General features: G+C 36.0%; 1 protein-coding gene across 1 annotated transcript in view; it reads right to left on the bottom strand.

Moving 5' to 3' along the window:
- Nucleotides 1-8,440: 8,440 nt before the first annotated feature.
- The window catches only part of LOC107037590 (tyrosine-protein kinase Drl), a 232,699-nt gene continuing 226,257 nt past the window's right edge, over nt 8,441-14,882 (bottom strand). Inside the window, exons 6-9 of the mRNA XM_015256211.2 lie at nt 12,299-12,455; nt 11,765-12,032; nt 11,313-11,499; nt 8,441-8,689 (exon numbers count right to left, since the gene is read on the bottom strand). Of these exons, the coding sequence (XP_015111697.2) occupies nt 8,441-8,689; nt 11,313-11,499; nt 11,765-12,032; nt 12,299-12,455 (861 nt within the window). The remainder of the gene's footprint in view (nt 8,690-11,312; nt 11,500-11,764; nt 12,033-12,298; nt 12,456-14,882) is intronic.

Raw genomic sequence — 14,882 nt, 5'->3', positions numbered from 1 at the left:
AGGAGCTCGGTCGGGAATGCAGTTTCAGACTGAGAAAACTTCATATGAATTCACCTGAACAAATTCATATGAACTTCATTCAGAATGAGACAACTTTATATTTATTGTAAATTTGAATGAAAAGAATGTATTACATCTTTTGTAATCGGCTCGTTTTTATATGAAAAATGTATCATCAACGTTAATGTCAATTGTGTATTATAATAGTGTCATCATGAACAAGGAAAAACGGGAGAAGAAATGCAAGAGAATTACGTGAAAGAGAAACCGTTTTTTCGTCACCTAAAGATATAATGACTACTTTTTCTTTGGACCCTTCCGAATTTCATTTGTGGTAATTGTTCTATCATCCTTTTCATAAACCCGAAGAGTGAAAGTGATTGTAACTCCGGAAATCCAATTTGGGGATTTTATGTCTATATTTTATGACCCCTAAAATCATACTATGACGGTAGATATTCATGGGGGTGGATGCATTTGTGATCAAAATTTTTCTCTACAATTGCTCCTAAATGAACGATTTATTTTGAATTTTTCTGCGGGGGATCGATGCATCTTCATGGCATTCGCATCTGATTATATTGTGAACACTATTCTTTTAGCAGTTTTTCAGTTATTCACAAAAAAATTAAAAAAATAAAACATGAAAAATTGACATTTTTTGATGCTGTAATTTCTACCAAAATAAAATGAGGGGATTGAACTTTTTTATTGTCAATGCATTTTGATTTGAAATGAATCTTTGAGAATCTCCAATTATTTAGATAAAGCATAAAAAAATTGAATCGATCCAGAAGTTATTATCTATCTGCCAAAAACTCCAACTTTAATAGTTAATTGTATTTTTCAGTGTTTTCGTTGGAATCAAGTTATACTTTCTTCCAAGCTTTATACTTCCGAATGAAAGCTTTGTGATTGTTTAAATTTAAATTTTGGATTTTATTGTGTTACATTAACCCACAATCATTTGAAATGTCCATAATTGCAATGTTGGGATCCTCTCCGTATGTGTATATCTGTAGATATGTGCCTTGCCCGAGTTCGAAGATGAAGGCGATAGCAATATTCGTTGTTTCGAGTTATAGAATAATTTTTGAAAATTTCGGGTTTGATTAATGTCAGTTTTCTGGCATTGTCCTTCTGATTTCATTTTTTTATTGAGAATGACTCTCCTATAGTGTGGAATATAGAGTAAATATTCAACTGAAGGCGAGTACCATAAACCCTATATTCCATCACAATGCGCGCACGGAGAGAAATATTCAATAAAAATTACGTACCTATTCTTCCCCGCAATTCCGGAGCGCAAGATGGTTGTAGGAAATTTTACGGAACTGTCACGTAATTTTTACCTGAATCTCCTGTGAAAAATTACGATACCATCACTTAAATTTTCTGAGTCGATTTCGTAATCGGTGAGCGAACTGTAAGTTCCGTAATTTTTACTGAACATTTCTCTCCGTGCGTAAAGTGAGGATTTACACAAGCGTAGCATCCGCAAAATATCACTATATAGTATGACAAAAACAATTCTTCAAGTTCTAAATTGAGTTTAATCGTTATTTGCCTTGATCCCATTATCGAATTATAATTTTTCACGTGATGGATTGAAAAGCGGAGGGAATTTCCGATAACAAATATTAATTAACGATACGGTTATCTTATCAATTTGTCAAAATATCATAATGACTTCACACCTCGAAATTACCAATAATTTATCAAATTTTTCCAATTAGTAAACCATAAAACACATTGACAATCTCATGAAGGTTGCTTTCGATAATTGCCAGTCCCTAACGGTCATATATCGATACCTTAATAACAGACAAGTGTAAGTGCTATGAGTTCCCTAGGTAGAGACGCTTGTCTATTATTAAGGTGTCGATAAATGTTGCAAATTTGGCACGGATAAATAAGCGCAAAAAAGCTCATTTTATCCGTCGATAATATTCGCTGTTCACAATGAAGCAATCAGTTGAAAGTACTGAAATTACACAGTAAAAACGAATGTCTGAATTTCACACACCTTTTGTAGACATTTCTCAGTGTGAAATTCAGACATTCGTTTTTACTGTGTAAGTCATGAAAGCACTTGAGAGAAGTTCAAAAATTACTTTGCGCCAGTAGCTTTACACGGAGAGAAATATTCAATAAAAATTACGTATCTTTTCCATAATTCCGAAGCGAAATGTGGTTGGAAGAAATTTTACGGAACTAACACGGAATTTTTCCGGAGCGTTCTATAATATTTATCTCAATCTTCTGTGAGAAATTTCGATACCGTCACCTAAATTTTCTGAGTCGATTCCGTAATCGGTGAGTGAATTGTGAGTTCCGCGATTTTTATTGAACATTTCTCTCCGTGTGATATTTGTGAAAAGTACTTAGAGAACTAGCAGAAAGTAGTGAAGCTAGTTCCTCCCAGTACTATTTCTACTTGATCGGCAGAGCTGGTACTTCACTCAAGGATACAAAAGTACTTGGGACAAGTATTTTCGAACTTTTCACAAGTAAACTTCCCCTAAGTACCCGTCGGTACTGGTGAAAAGTACATTTATCTTTGGGTTTATCTATTTTTGTTACATTCACTGTGACCACTTCACTACAAGATTGCCTCCCCCATGATAGAAAAAACAACAATAATTCTTTTCAACACGTATATTTTATTTTCCATTGAAAAATAATGCCATACAATTGTTTATAGGAAATAATAGAATCTGCACAAATCAACTTACTTTTGACGCACCACTTATTACTCGCCCCTATAAGTTTTATTTACACTTTATTCAATGTTTAAATTACGTGGAACTGTCTTCTACCGGCAGTAATCATTTTAAAACATTGGCAGTACTATCTCGAGATAAGGATGGATAAAAATGACAGAGAAAAAGTGTTGTTATCCATCCTTCTCGAATTTTTCTCAATTACGTTTGAGGATTTCTTCATTGTTTTGATTTGTTTATTGTTTTGGGGGAAATTTTTTGGGACATGTGCCGGGATTTTAGTGAACGTGTAATTTCGATGTCTTACAGCGACATAGCGATTAAAGTGTGCAGCTCTAGCCTACCCTGTTCCTCCATAAAACATTCAGGAATATGAATAGAATACTTTATAAATTCTTAAAATACGACGATTTGGTGGAACAAATCGATACTTAGTCAAATGGAAAAAGAAGATCTCTACAATTTCATACCAATATTTTACACAATACCAAGAACATCACCATTTTCTGAACTGAATATTGTTGAGTTTCCATCCAAAAAATTAAGGTTTATCAATGAAAATACTTTTTTATCAATGAGACATTAAGGGTAGACTAGTATGAGTTTCACACGCTGCGGGCTATTGGAGTGAGATTTTTCTTGCATTGAAAAGCGCTTTATATGTCTAAAAACGAATAATTAGTGCTCAAAAAATATTTGTTTACTGTGCGTTTGCCCCGGAGATGCTCAAAACGTTGAAAATAGTTCAGGGCCTCCAATTTTTGAGCTACAAAGGTTTTATTTTTCAATTTTTTTGAACAGATGTGTACCATAATAATTACGAGCTATTTTTTTCAAATTCGACTCCTACACAGCTAATTTTGTTTTTCTTCTATAGAAAATTGCAAAGCTCATGTAAAATAACCCGAAAAATGTTTCTGAAAGAATCGAGAATATTATTTTTATATTTTGAGGATCATTTTTCTGGCTATTTTACATGGATTGTGAAATTTTTTACATGAAAAACGAAATTAGCTGTGTACACTGAGAAAAAAAAATGTTTTTTTGAGAAGTCATGGCTCGGAGATTGATAAGAAGAAAATGTCCCACATTGAAAAAAGAAACCGTTCGTCAACAGATTTTGTACTTGTTCGAAAGATGACGAGCAATTTGTTCATCAGAAGAAAGCGACGTGTCGAACTAAGTCAAGTGGTTTTTGCAATCAAATTTTTTGGATTTGAGACTTGAAAACTATTTAATAAATTGATTCAATTAGATTTGGTTTGAGAAATCCCTTTTTTATCCTTAACAAATTATCCTCGGGTTGAGACAAGAACAAAATCTCTTGACGAAAGTTTTTACTTTGTCAGTGTAAGATATTTTCTTGTCAATTTTCCAGCCAAAAGTTTCTTGGTACAAGTGAACACATGCTTATTACAAAATATTGTTTTCCTCAGTGTAGGAGTTGATTTTCAAAAAATAACTAGTAATTTGTATTAAACACATTTTTTCAAAAATTTTGAAAAAAAACTTCTGTAGCACGAAAATTGGAGGTCCTGGACTAATTTTAACACTTCAAGCATCTGAGGGGCAAACGAATAATAAACAATTAATCTTTTTCTTAGTTTTGAGGCTTTCGCGGCCATTATTAATGACTTGGTTGGCTTCCGGATGGATGCCGCGTTGAGTTTCAGCATTGCGCCGACGTTTCGCAAACATTGCAGTCTGCATCTTCAGGGCTATGAGCTCCGATTCTGAGCTCCGATNATCTTTTTGCACTATCATTCATTTTTTGACTGCAGGAGAAATCTCACTCCAATAGCCCGCGAATTTTAAAAACTCATAGTAGTCTCACTTCAAACAATTCGATTGACACAAACAAAGAAAAACTTTCATCTTCATCTTCTTCCTCCACTCAATCATTGATTTATCCTTTTCTTTACCAATACACCATTCACTCATTCATTCATTCCGTTGGTTTGACTCTCCCTGTCGTCATAAAGTATGGGTAGTAGCAGTTAAGATCTTAAGATTTAGTAGTAGTAAAACGTTTTGTTCATCCTTAACTAGCCAAAGATTTGGTTTATGCTTGACTAATGGGTGAAAGTTTGTAGGGGTTATTTGTTTGTTATTAGCACCAGTCTGTTTACAAAGTGATGAGCTGCGAAGGGGGAGGGGAGGAATTATCGAAAAGATAGTTTCGTGTTTCGAAGTTAGAAACATGCGACATATAAACACCTATTACAGTTAGAAAATTTCACGTCCTTCGTGTTTATTTACAAGTCTCTGGGGGAGATGAGAAATTTTTTTGTTTTTGTTTATTTTATTTTTCTATAAAAATTTGAAAATTTTCATTCAAGGCTTTCTCCATATTTTCCCAGAGATAATCGTTGGTTACATCGGTTATTTGAATGTTTCCTATGTTAATTGTCTTCAGATGCCTGAACATCCTGCAATCCTTTGCTATTAGAATATCAATTCTCAGTACCATTTGCGCAACAAAAATAGAATATCAATCTGGATACAATCATGCAGGGGGTCTCCCATGAAAGTATTGAGACAATGTATTCGTTGAGGATGGTTATAGTAGAGTAAAACGATAAGACCTCAACTATCAGTCGTTTAGTCGTACCTTTTGCTTTGCAAACGTATCAGTTTCGTAATTGAGGACAAGTCGCTATACGATGGAAAAGAAAGATTTACGTGACTCGAGAGACATTGAGTTTTGTATTTATTGGCCTCATTTGTTGTCTTTCACTAGAATCATTTGAATTTGAGAGCCATCAATTATTGATCGAACCGATTAACTGCGTTCTTGTATAGTTGTACAACTCTCCGGGAAAAATAATGAATTCATTCGTTCTTAAAAAAATTATGATATATCATTCAATATAATGTGTTCCAAAGTATGTGAGCAAGGTAGAATTTTGGATGGTGATTCAATAGATTGTTTTTTTTTCTCCCAAATTGAATATGTGCTTCAATCATACAAACACTGTTCATCGCATCTCAGTCCTAGCTTTGAACTTCATAGAGAAAAAAGTTGTTAGTTTTCCGAACCAAATCACTGATCTTAAGAAACTCGAGATTCTAGAAGGCCGAAGGTTTTGAGAGCCAGTAATTGATGATCGATTTGATTAATTGAATTTTTATATAACTGTACAACCCTCCGGAAACAATAATGAATTCATTCTTTCTTTAAAAACTTATGATACATCATGCAGTATAGTGTGTTCCAAAGTATGTGCGCAGGATAGCATTTTGGGTGATGGCTCAATAGATTGTTTTTTGTTGTCCCAAATTGAATATATTCTTCAATAATACAAGCGCTGTTCATCGCATCCTAGTCCTAGCTGTGAGCTTCATAGAGAAAAAATTGTTAGTTTTCGGAATCAAGTCACGGATCTTAAGAAACTCACGGTTCTAGAAAGCTAAAGGTTTTGAGAGCCAGTAACTATTGATCGATTTGCTAATTGAATTTTTATATAAGTGTACAACCCTCCGGAAACAATAATGAATTCATTCTTTCTTTAAAAACTTATGATACATCATGCAGTACAGTGTGTTCCAAAGTATGTGCGCAAGATAGCATTTTGGGTGATGGCTCAATAGATTGTTTTTTGTTCTCCCAAATTGAATATATTCTTCAATAATACAAGCGTTGTTCATCACATCCTAGTCCCGGTTTTGAACATCACGGAGAAAAAAGTTTTTAGTTTTCAGAACCAAATCACTAATCATAAGAAACTCACGATTTTAGATGGCTAAAGGCTTTGAGAGCCATTAATTATTGATCGAATTAATTAATTGTATTTTTGTAACTCACAGTTCTAGAATGCGTTGCACTGAGAGTAAGGAACTAGTTACATAATTCCAGAAGAAATGTGTACCGCAAGTTCTTGAATCAAAAACCGAAAATCGAGAACTTTATTCTTTGGAGTCTAATGAACATTTCGAAAAAAAAGTTGTCAATGGAATCAAAACTGAGGCACTTGGGCTATTTTAACCCGGATGTGGCCGCGCTTTTCTAGCATCTCTTACGTTACAGTGGCGCCACATAGGTTGCGTATGGTTTGGCGGGGATTCCCCCACGATGCGACCACTTAAGGGTTAAAAATAAAAATATAACACGTAGTTTTTTGTTGATTCACGGGGCAAAAACGATTGTAGGTATCATTTAATCCACTTTTTAACATGTCCATGATAATTTGAGAACCTGGATATTTTGATTAAAGGTATTCATTTTAAGAAACCAAATACATGAAAATAAAATTCTCTAAACAAAATATTCTAATTCAGTAGCGAAGCGGTAAAACGGTTCAAGACGGTGTTACTATTGGTCTGTTTTCAATGAATATTTCGGAATCTAAGACCAATCGCAAAATTTTTATTATGACCTTTTCTCTTGAGCGAATTGAGCGCTACGAAAAAGATTATTACGAAAATTTAGCTATCTCCCTCAGATTCTGAGATATTCTTCAAAAACTCAGCAAAGAAGTAAGTCAACTTGACCCTTTTTACCGCTTCGCTGTTGAATTCAATACAATTATACAAGATTCAAGTAAAACCTCCCAATACTGCATGTTTTTCGTAGAATACACTATAAGATTTGAATGCTAGTAATGAAAGAAACTATTTGCCTTTAATTGGGGAAAAGTTATTAAAAATTCACTGTACTCGCATAGTTTAAAATCACCACGCAATATTGAAAAAAAAATAGTTTCTCGGTGAGAAAAAGAATTGAGGAGAAACTTCACAAAAATATTTTTTGATGCGCAAATGATTACAGAAGACCCTAGAAAACAGCAGAAGTATTTCTTAAATTTTACGGCTGTAAAATTTTGATTTTTTTCATTATATCCTATTTTTTGGTTTCAGCTCAATTCCACGCCGTCTATTTCCATCAGACTTTCAATAAACATTTGATTGCACATCTGAGCATTTTGTGTCTAATCGAATCGTAAGAATATTCATTACATTTGACTTCCTCCATCTTTCCATCATTTTCTCTATTTATATTACTTTCAGACATTTTTATACTGCAGAAATAAATCGCAGGCTAATAATACATTTCGTCATCCAGTCCATGTAACTAGAATTGTTATTTCCCTCCGCAATATATAGCGCACACCCATTTGCCTTTTGTAAGGAGCCAAAACCTCTGTCGAGTTTCCTGTATTTATATTCCTCCTTTATGACTTTTTCTTTCACTATTTTTTTTCCTGCGTTAGATTTCTTTCTCTTTCCTCAATTGCTTCGTTTTTGGCTACCCTTACGCCACTTTCTAGACACAATTTATAACCCCCTCCCGCCCTCCACCAAAACACTCAACACACATCATGAGTTTTCTTGAACACTTCCACACGATCCTATGGCAAATTGTTCCTGAATAAAAAATTGTCGAATTTCCCATCGTCTCGACGTTGAAACACATCTACCAACTGGATTGTGGCGGGAGTGAGGGAATAAAGTGGAGGTTAAAGGAGGCTCCATCAGAATCCCATCGTGTGCACTCTATTGTCCTCGTGATTCCGTTCGGATTGGATTTGCTGGTTTCAAATTTTTTTCCCTTGATTTGTCTGGTGAACGAGGGAATGAAGGAACGTATGAATTTATTTTGAGGGAGTGGATTGAGGGATTTGAGAGATACTCATTGTCGCTAGAATTCTTTTCATGCCTCTCCGTTAATTCATTTTTGTTTTTTGAGTTTTTGATTTTTGAAACTTGAATTTTGGGTTTTAAATGAATCCACCGAGGGCGTCGTGAAATTCTTGTAAATATGCTAGAAGTTGTGGCATTGTGGGACGATCTCGGGCGATGTCGAGCCAGCAGACTGCCATTACTGTAAAAAGCTCATCTGGACAGGGACGTGGTTGAACGAGGCGATAGCCATCACGAAGGCATGCCATCATCTCGAAAGGATCGACCTCGATGTACGGCTGTTGACCCATTGTGGCTAGTTCCCACAGGAAAACGCCGAAGGACCACTGAAACATTGGAAAAAAAATTATGAGACAATCACTCATGCTGAAGTTTTCTTCGTAGGACAGCCCAAAAGCAAAGAAAAATTTGGAATACGAATGAAGGTAAATACTATATTGGAAAAAATTGAAGTTGCATTAGGGATGCCGCGAGAGACATTACGAGATATCACAAGACAATACTTGGAGGCATTGTCTTGGTTTCAGCGAACACGGCAATTTTTGGTCTTGTCTCAGTCTCGAAAGACGCAATTTATCTCATCTTGGTTTCCAGTTTTTCACGTTTTTTATACGTAGAAAATCGAGACGAGACAAACCGGGATTTTACATTAAAAAACAAGAAAAACTTGAAACCGATATGAGAAATAGTATATTACGTGCTAAGGCGGAGAAGTGCTGAATTCAACGCTGGTGGAGTACAGGCGCACGAGGCACGTGAGTCGGAGACGAGGCCGCCGAAGGCGGCCGANAGACCTACTTCTCATGCTTAACTACCGTCGGTAAAAGAGCCCTTTTTGGGCTTGAGCAATGAAAAATTAACTCAGACTCATCGCCAACGAAGTCGATACTGCGTATTTCGAGACTGAGACAAGATCAAACATTTCCATGTTTATTGAGACCGAGACTATCTCTCCAAAGTATTGTCTCGTAAAGTCTCTCGCGGCATCACTGCATTTCATGGACATATTCGTGGTAATTTTCAAGAAAACGACCTTGAAAATGATTTAGGGGAGAAGAAATCATGAAATCTAAAATTTCAGTGAGAATTCAATGGAATTACAAATTTGTTAGCAGCACCAAGATGCGAATTCGCCCACTTATTGAAATGTTGAATCACAACGTTAATGATCAGTACCAAATTATTGATTTTATTAGTTTTCAAAGGAGTCTGCCGCAAAAAGCTTGCCATCGGTTATTGCCCGAAGGCCTTTTCTTTGATTGGATGAAGGAAAAATTGATGAACTCAGATGCCATCCGTTTCATTAGACCACCATCAGTTGTCCTACAGAACTCTATCTTACTCTTGGAGGCAGTACTGCATGGAACCAAAAATAGTAGATTTCATCATTAGCTCCACCAAGTGTTTTCTGACGAATGTGAATTTATAATCTGAGACGAAGACGAAGATTCTAATGCCATTCATCAGGAAATACTGTAGGCGGTATCTTTTCTAAAAAAAGCATGGGCAATATTTCGAGTCGAAAATGAGAACTCGAACTTGGCGGATATCTCGAACGAACGGAAAAAGTAAGACGGTTTTCATGAGTACAATCGTCTTGCATTGAATTTTCATGAAACCCGCCTGACAAACAAAAAAGAATGGAATGCCGTGCTATGAAACATGAATAAACGAATCATAATTGTCCAAAGCATTTAGGTCAGAGGAAAATAGAATAATTCTACTTTCTTGATATTGCGTTTACCGAGGTTTACTAGAATTATGAGATTGTCTCACATTTTTGACGTCAAGGATAAGAGAATCCGAATGCAATATAGTGAAAATAATGATTTTTTTCACTGTCAACAAATAATATTAATATCCAAATACAAAATTTCCGATATGAATAAAAAGAAGCTATAACTCAATATTCCACATTAAGTTTTAATTTTTAATTTGGTGCTGAAAACACGAGATGCCAATATTCTAAGCACGGAATTATATTGATTAGATGAACAACAGCTTAATTGAATTACCGTGTGAACTAATTAAAAATTGATAACAGTGTAGGCACGCACTTTCACTAGAGTATCAACAAACATTGAATCCCTGAAATTCACACTCTAAAGTGTGTTCTAGAAGGAACTGAATTGTAATTATGAGTAAAATCTTATTTTATTTGACATCTGATAAATTGGGACATATGATTCTCATCGAACGTATTGCTATTTGTAATGAGAATGATTATAAACAATTCATTAAAAAAATGAATATGAAAGGGCATCAAGACGCGAGTATGAAAAAAATTAAGAAAGTAGCTCATTGTTATCTTACATAACATTGTTATTGCCATTATCCATAAAAATTGTTAATTAAAAATACAATTCCTTTTAAGAGGCCACCAGTACTTATATTATTTGACGACAAAAGGCTGGAGTTGGATTTCTCGTTTTAATATCTCTACTCGGATAGGGTCCAGACATTAATTCATCAGCCATAATGACTTTAATAACAATGTATTAGTCATTAATATACAATACAGTTTCGCGAAAGTATGAGCGATTCCCTTCAAAGATGCTTCCAGGTCAACATTGTTGCGTATTTATTCTCTTCCTCCCTCTCCACTCCCTTAGTCACAATCACATCCTTATTTTCCATGAATCTTTTCTCATGTCATAATCCGCGGATGAGTCCTTCAACTTTTCATGTTTCTTTTATAATCTATTTCGCTCGAAATTCTTCTAATAAAATCATCATTTACTACCAAGGGACTTTCATTTTACAAAATAATAATTCAGAAAGATTTAATAAACTAATTGCCCACGCATATATAAAAGTGATCTTATATAAAATGTGATGGAAATTGGATTGTATGACTTGACCAGTGAAAAATATTTTGGTGTTTACACCCAAAGTTATAATGGCCCCTAGAAAGGGAATCCCGAATAATTCAGTGTATTAATGACTTACCACGTCTGTCGCAGTGCTGTACTGATTAAGCTGAAGGCTCTCAAGGGCCATCCAGCGAATGGGCCTGTTTTCATTGTCCCCAAGACAGTGATAGTCCTGCGGGAAGAGATCCCTCGCTAATGCCGCGTCTGCCAACCGTACTCGAAAACTACTCGGCTCGATTAGGCAATTCCTCGTTGCGATGTCCCTGAGTATCAGAATAATCACATGAAATTTGTCAACTACAATCTCTCATCGTTATTTAAATTGATGAGATACTTGGAATATTTTTGATTAGAAATCATCTATGAATATTCCGAAATTAATATTCATTCCCATTTTTCGATTATCCAAAAGCTAGATTCTCATCGTTAGGATGTAACAATAAAGAAATTCGATCCATTTTTTTTCCAAATTTTTACGTTATTAATTAATCAATTATTCATTGATCGACGACATGACCATGTTGTTACCTGTGTAAGAGACCCCGCCCGTGCAGAAATGCACCAGCGCGCGCCACTTGTACGCCAACATTAACAAGATCCCTGGTAACTGGATGATGAACACCGTCGGTAAGGTAGGTCTTTAAATTTAACTCACTCGATGTACAAGCGTATGCTAATAATGGACACGGTGTGTCCAAACAAGCTGCTGCAAGTGAGGCTATATTAACGTGAACGAGCCCAGCCAGTTGTGAGCCCTCCACAACGAGAAGTGATGCTTGATACGCCGAGGCCACTTCTGAAATAATTTTTTCATTATTCCATGCAAATTAATTACTCTGAAAATAGGTCTAGTACTCTGCCATTCTAATTAAAATGTCTGAGGACAAATATTCACTTTCAATAAATAATTGAAAGTAATCGAATTGTCGGGTAATTGAAAAGAGACATTTATCTACTTCATCGATCGGTGATAAGCGATTTTTCTACTTTATCAAAAGCGGTTAATGGAAATTTTCGTTTGAAAAGAACCGCTTAGGCGGAGTTGGATGATAATTTGCTCACCTGTTACAGTCTTAATGAAGACTTCCTGGTCTTTTCCAGCGACATTGAGAGATCCTCTGTACACTCTACCGAAGGTCCCCTCTTGCACCAGGCTTCTACAATGAAGGGCTGATCTTGGAATTGCCATTGCCCGGGCTTTATCACATGGATCAGTAGTCTGTAATTGAATATTTACACACATTTATATTACACTTATTACATTTATTTATTTTACATTTATATTTTTTTTTCTCCAATCATCATTATTCTGATAGAACTATTCACCGAGAAAAAAGTTGGAAAAAAATTCAGTAGCGAAGCGGTAAACCGGGTCAAGTCGACTTAGCTCTTCGCTGAGTTTTCGAGGAATATCTCCGAATCTAAGAGAAATAGCGAAATTGTCATTATAACCTTTTTTGTAGAGCGAATTAAGAGCTACAAAAAAGGTTATTACACAAACATAGCTATCTTCCTTAGATTCCGAGACATTCGTTCAAAACTGACCAATAGTCTAAATCGACTTGAACCGGTTTACCGCTTCGCTACAGAATTATCCAGCAGGTCACGTAATTATAAAGCGAACTCGATTTTTAGTACTCATTCATGCTTATAGAATGGATAAACCTAATCATTAAACAAAAAACATTCCTCATCAAATCATACTATAAAAAAGGAGATTCAACTTCTGCAGTAATAAGAACTTTTCATTCTGATAATGGCACACACTGGGGTGTCTGGTTTGAGCCTCAGACGGTAGAGTGAACGAACTAACAAAAAAAAATTTTTCCTTCTTTTGTTGAAAATTTACCCATCTTTCGACCAATTCCTATTTATTTTCGGGTTAATTGAGAAATTTGATCAATCGAGTACTCGTTGATTTCAATAAAATTGTGTTCGGAAGTTCAGAAATTTTTCCTAAAGACTAGGGCCATCGCGGCTGCACCGTTGATATTGTTTTATCATTGCTCATTCCTATAAAAATTCACATGAGAATGCGTCCTTCACGCGTCGCCCCAGCACTTCTAAAACATGCGCCTCCACCATGACAGTTTCCAATGCATGTTTTTCAAGTTAAGGACAATAAACGAAAGTTCGCTGGGTGTCCCCAAGCTTGACAGTCGCTCGTCTGTTCCGTTCACTGATAGAACGGATTAGTTATTGTTAACGAATGGATTTTGGTTGGAGGTTAGGGTCTATCCGGTCCCACCAAATGTTCATTCGTTAATAGTTAAGGAATGTATATTTGAGGAGCTTTGTTTGACTTGACTTTCGCCATTCAAGTGAACCATTCGTTAACTATTAACGAATATTCATTTGGTCGTATTCAACTCTACCATTCGTTAATAGTTAACGAATCTCGTTTGGAATAACTGAATCATTCTATCAGTGTTGTAGGATATTTATCATTCCGTCCGAAATATCCTCTCTTAACTTCTATCCTTTCTTCTTTTCCTTTTTTCTTTCTTTTTCTTACTCCCTTTTTACATTTTCTATTGGCACTGCGATAATTGATAGCAATCTTAGATACAGGGGGTTCCCAAATAGAATTTAGTGTAATTAAATTGATCACTCGATTGCGGAAAGTGCATTGTTAAAAGTGAAAAGGTTTTTTAATACTATGATTAATTAATATTTGGATAGTGGCTAATTAATTGTTGGAAAGAGAACTTGGATTATTTTCATTCATCGATCTTATTTCTCGAGTGGTCGCACAATGGGCGCAGCGCCGCTAAACCATACCCGACTTATAGGGCGCCACGGTAGAGCGAGTGGAATGCTAGAAAAGTGCGACGACTCGAGGGTTAACTTTGGGATTTGAAGACAGCGACATATTTCAAGTTAAGGTACCCGCGATGAGGAATATAATGGAATTCCTTAGATGAAGAGATTCAGTATTGAAAACAAGCGAAGCAAAACACCAGCAAGGTCACCTGGAAAATGTTTACACCGGAATTCCAGTACGAGCTAGTTATAACAGAAAGGAATAAAGTGAAGAAATCGACGGCGCTGGCTGTGTGGTTAGCGTGTGGGATTGGCGTGCGGGAGACTCGGGTTCGATTCCCGGCTGGGGAAGCCAAGATGTGTGACACTCTAATTCTCACGGTTTCATTTGTTGAGCGGGAGTTTCGCGAGAGACGACTGTACCTGGGCAGGTTTTTCCCCCAAGTGAGGTTGCCCTTGTCCTTCAGCGAATGCGGTACAGGGGGTTGACCCGAAAGAGTATACGAGAGAGAAAAAAGTAAAGGAATCCAGAAACGCCCTTGGGATCTTGTTGATTATTATTTGATGTTTAATGGCTCCGGCTGTTCAGGACAGAGTCCACAGTGTAACGGCCGCTTCCAATGTTGTTAATAATTGGGAGATTCAATCGGAGTATTTGCCTGGCAAAAAAATCTTATTTTAGTGAAACAATGGCACTTGCCCTCCATGAAGTAGGGAGATATAGCCAACTAAAGGAATTTAATTGACGGAATAGAAACTTCTTTCCTCTGTTTAGGACCTTCCAAGACGTTCCGGAACATATTCTTCACTGGTCGGAGTAGAATCGTTCGTCACCAGACATCGGTGTAACCATCAATTTTAAATTAAGTTGAAGTTTGCATCG

Source organism: Diachasma alloeum, unplaced genomic scaffold, assembly GCF_001412515.2.
Source record: "Diachasma alloeum isolate Michigan unplaced genomic scaffold, Dall2.0 Dall_scaffold_00256, whole genome shotgun sequence".
Taxonomy (NCBI): domain Eukaryota; kingdom Metazoa; phylum Arthropoda; class Insecta; order Hymenoptera; family Braconidae; genus Diachasma; species Diachasma alloeum.
This window is presented reverse-complemented; position numbering and strand designations above follow the sequence as displayed.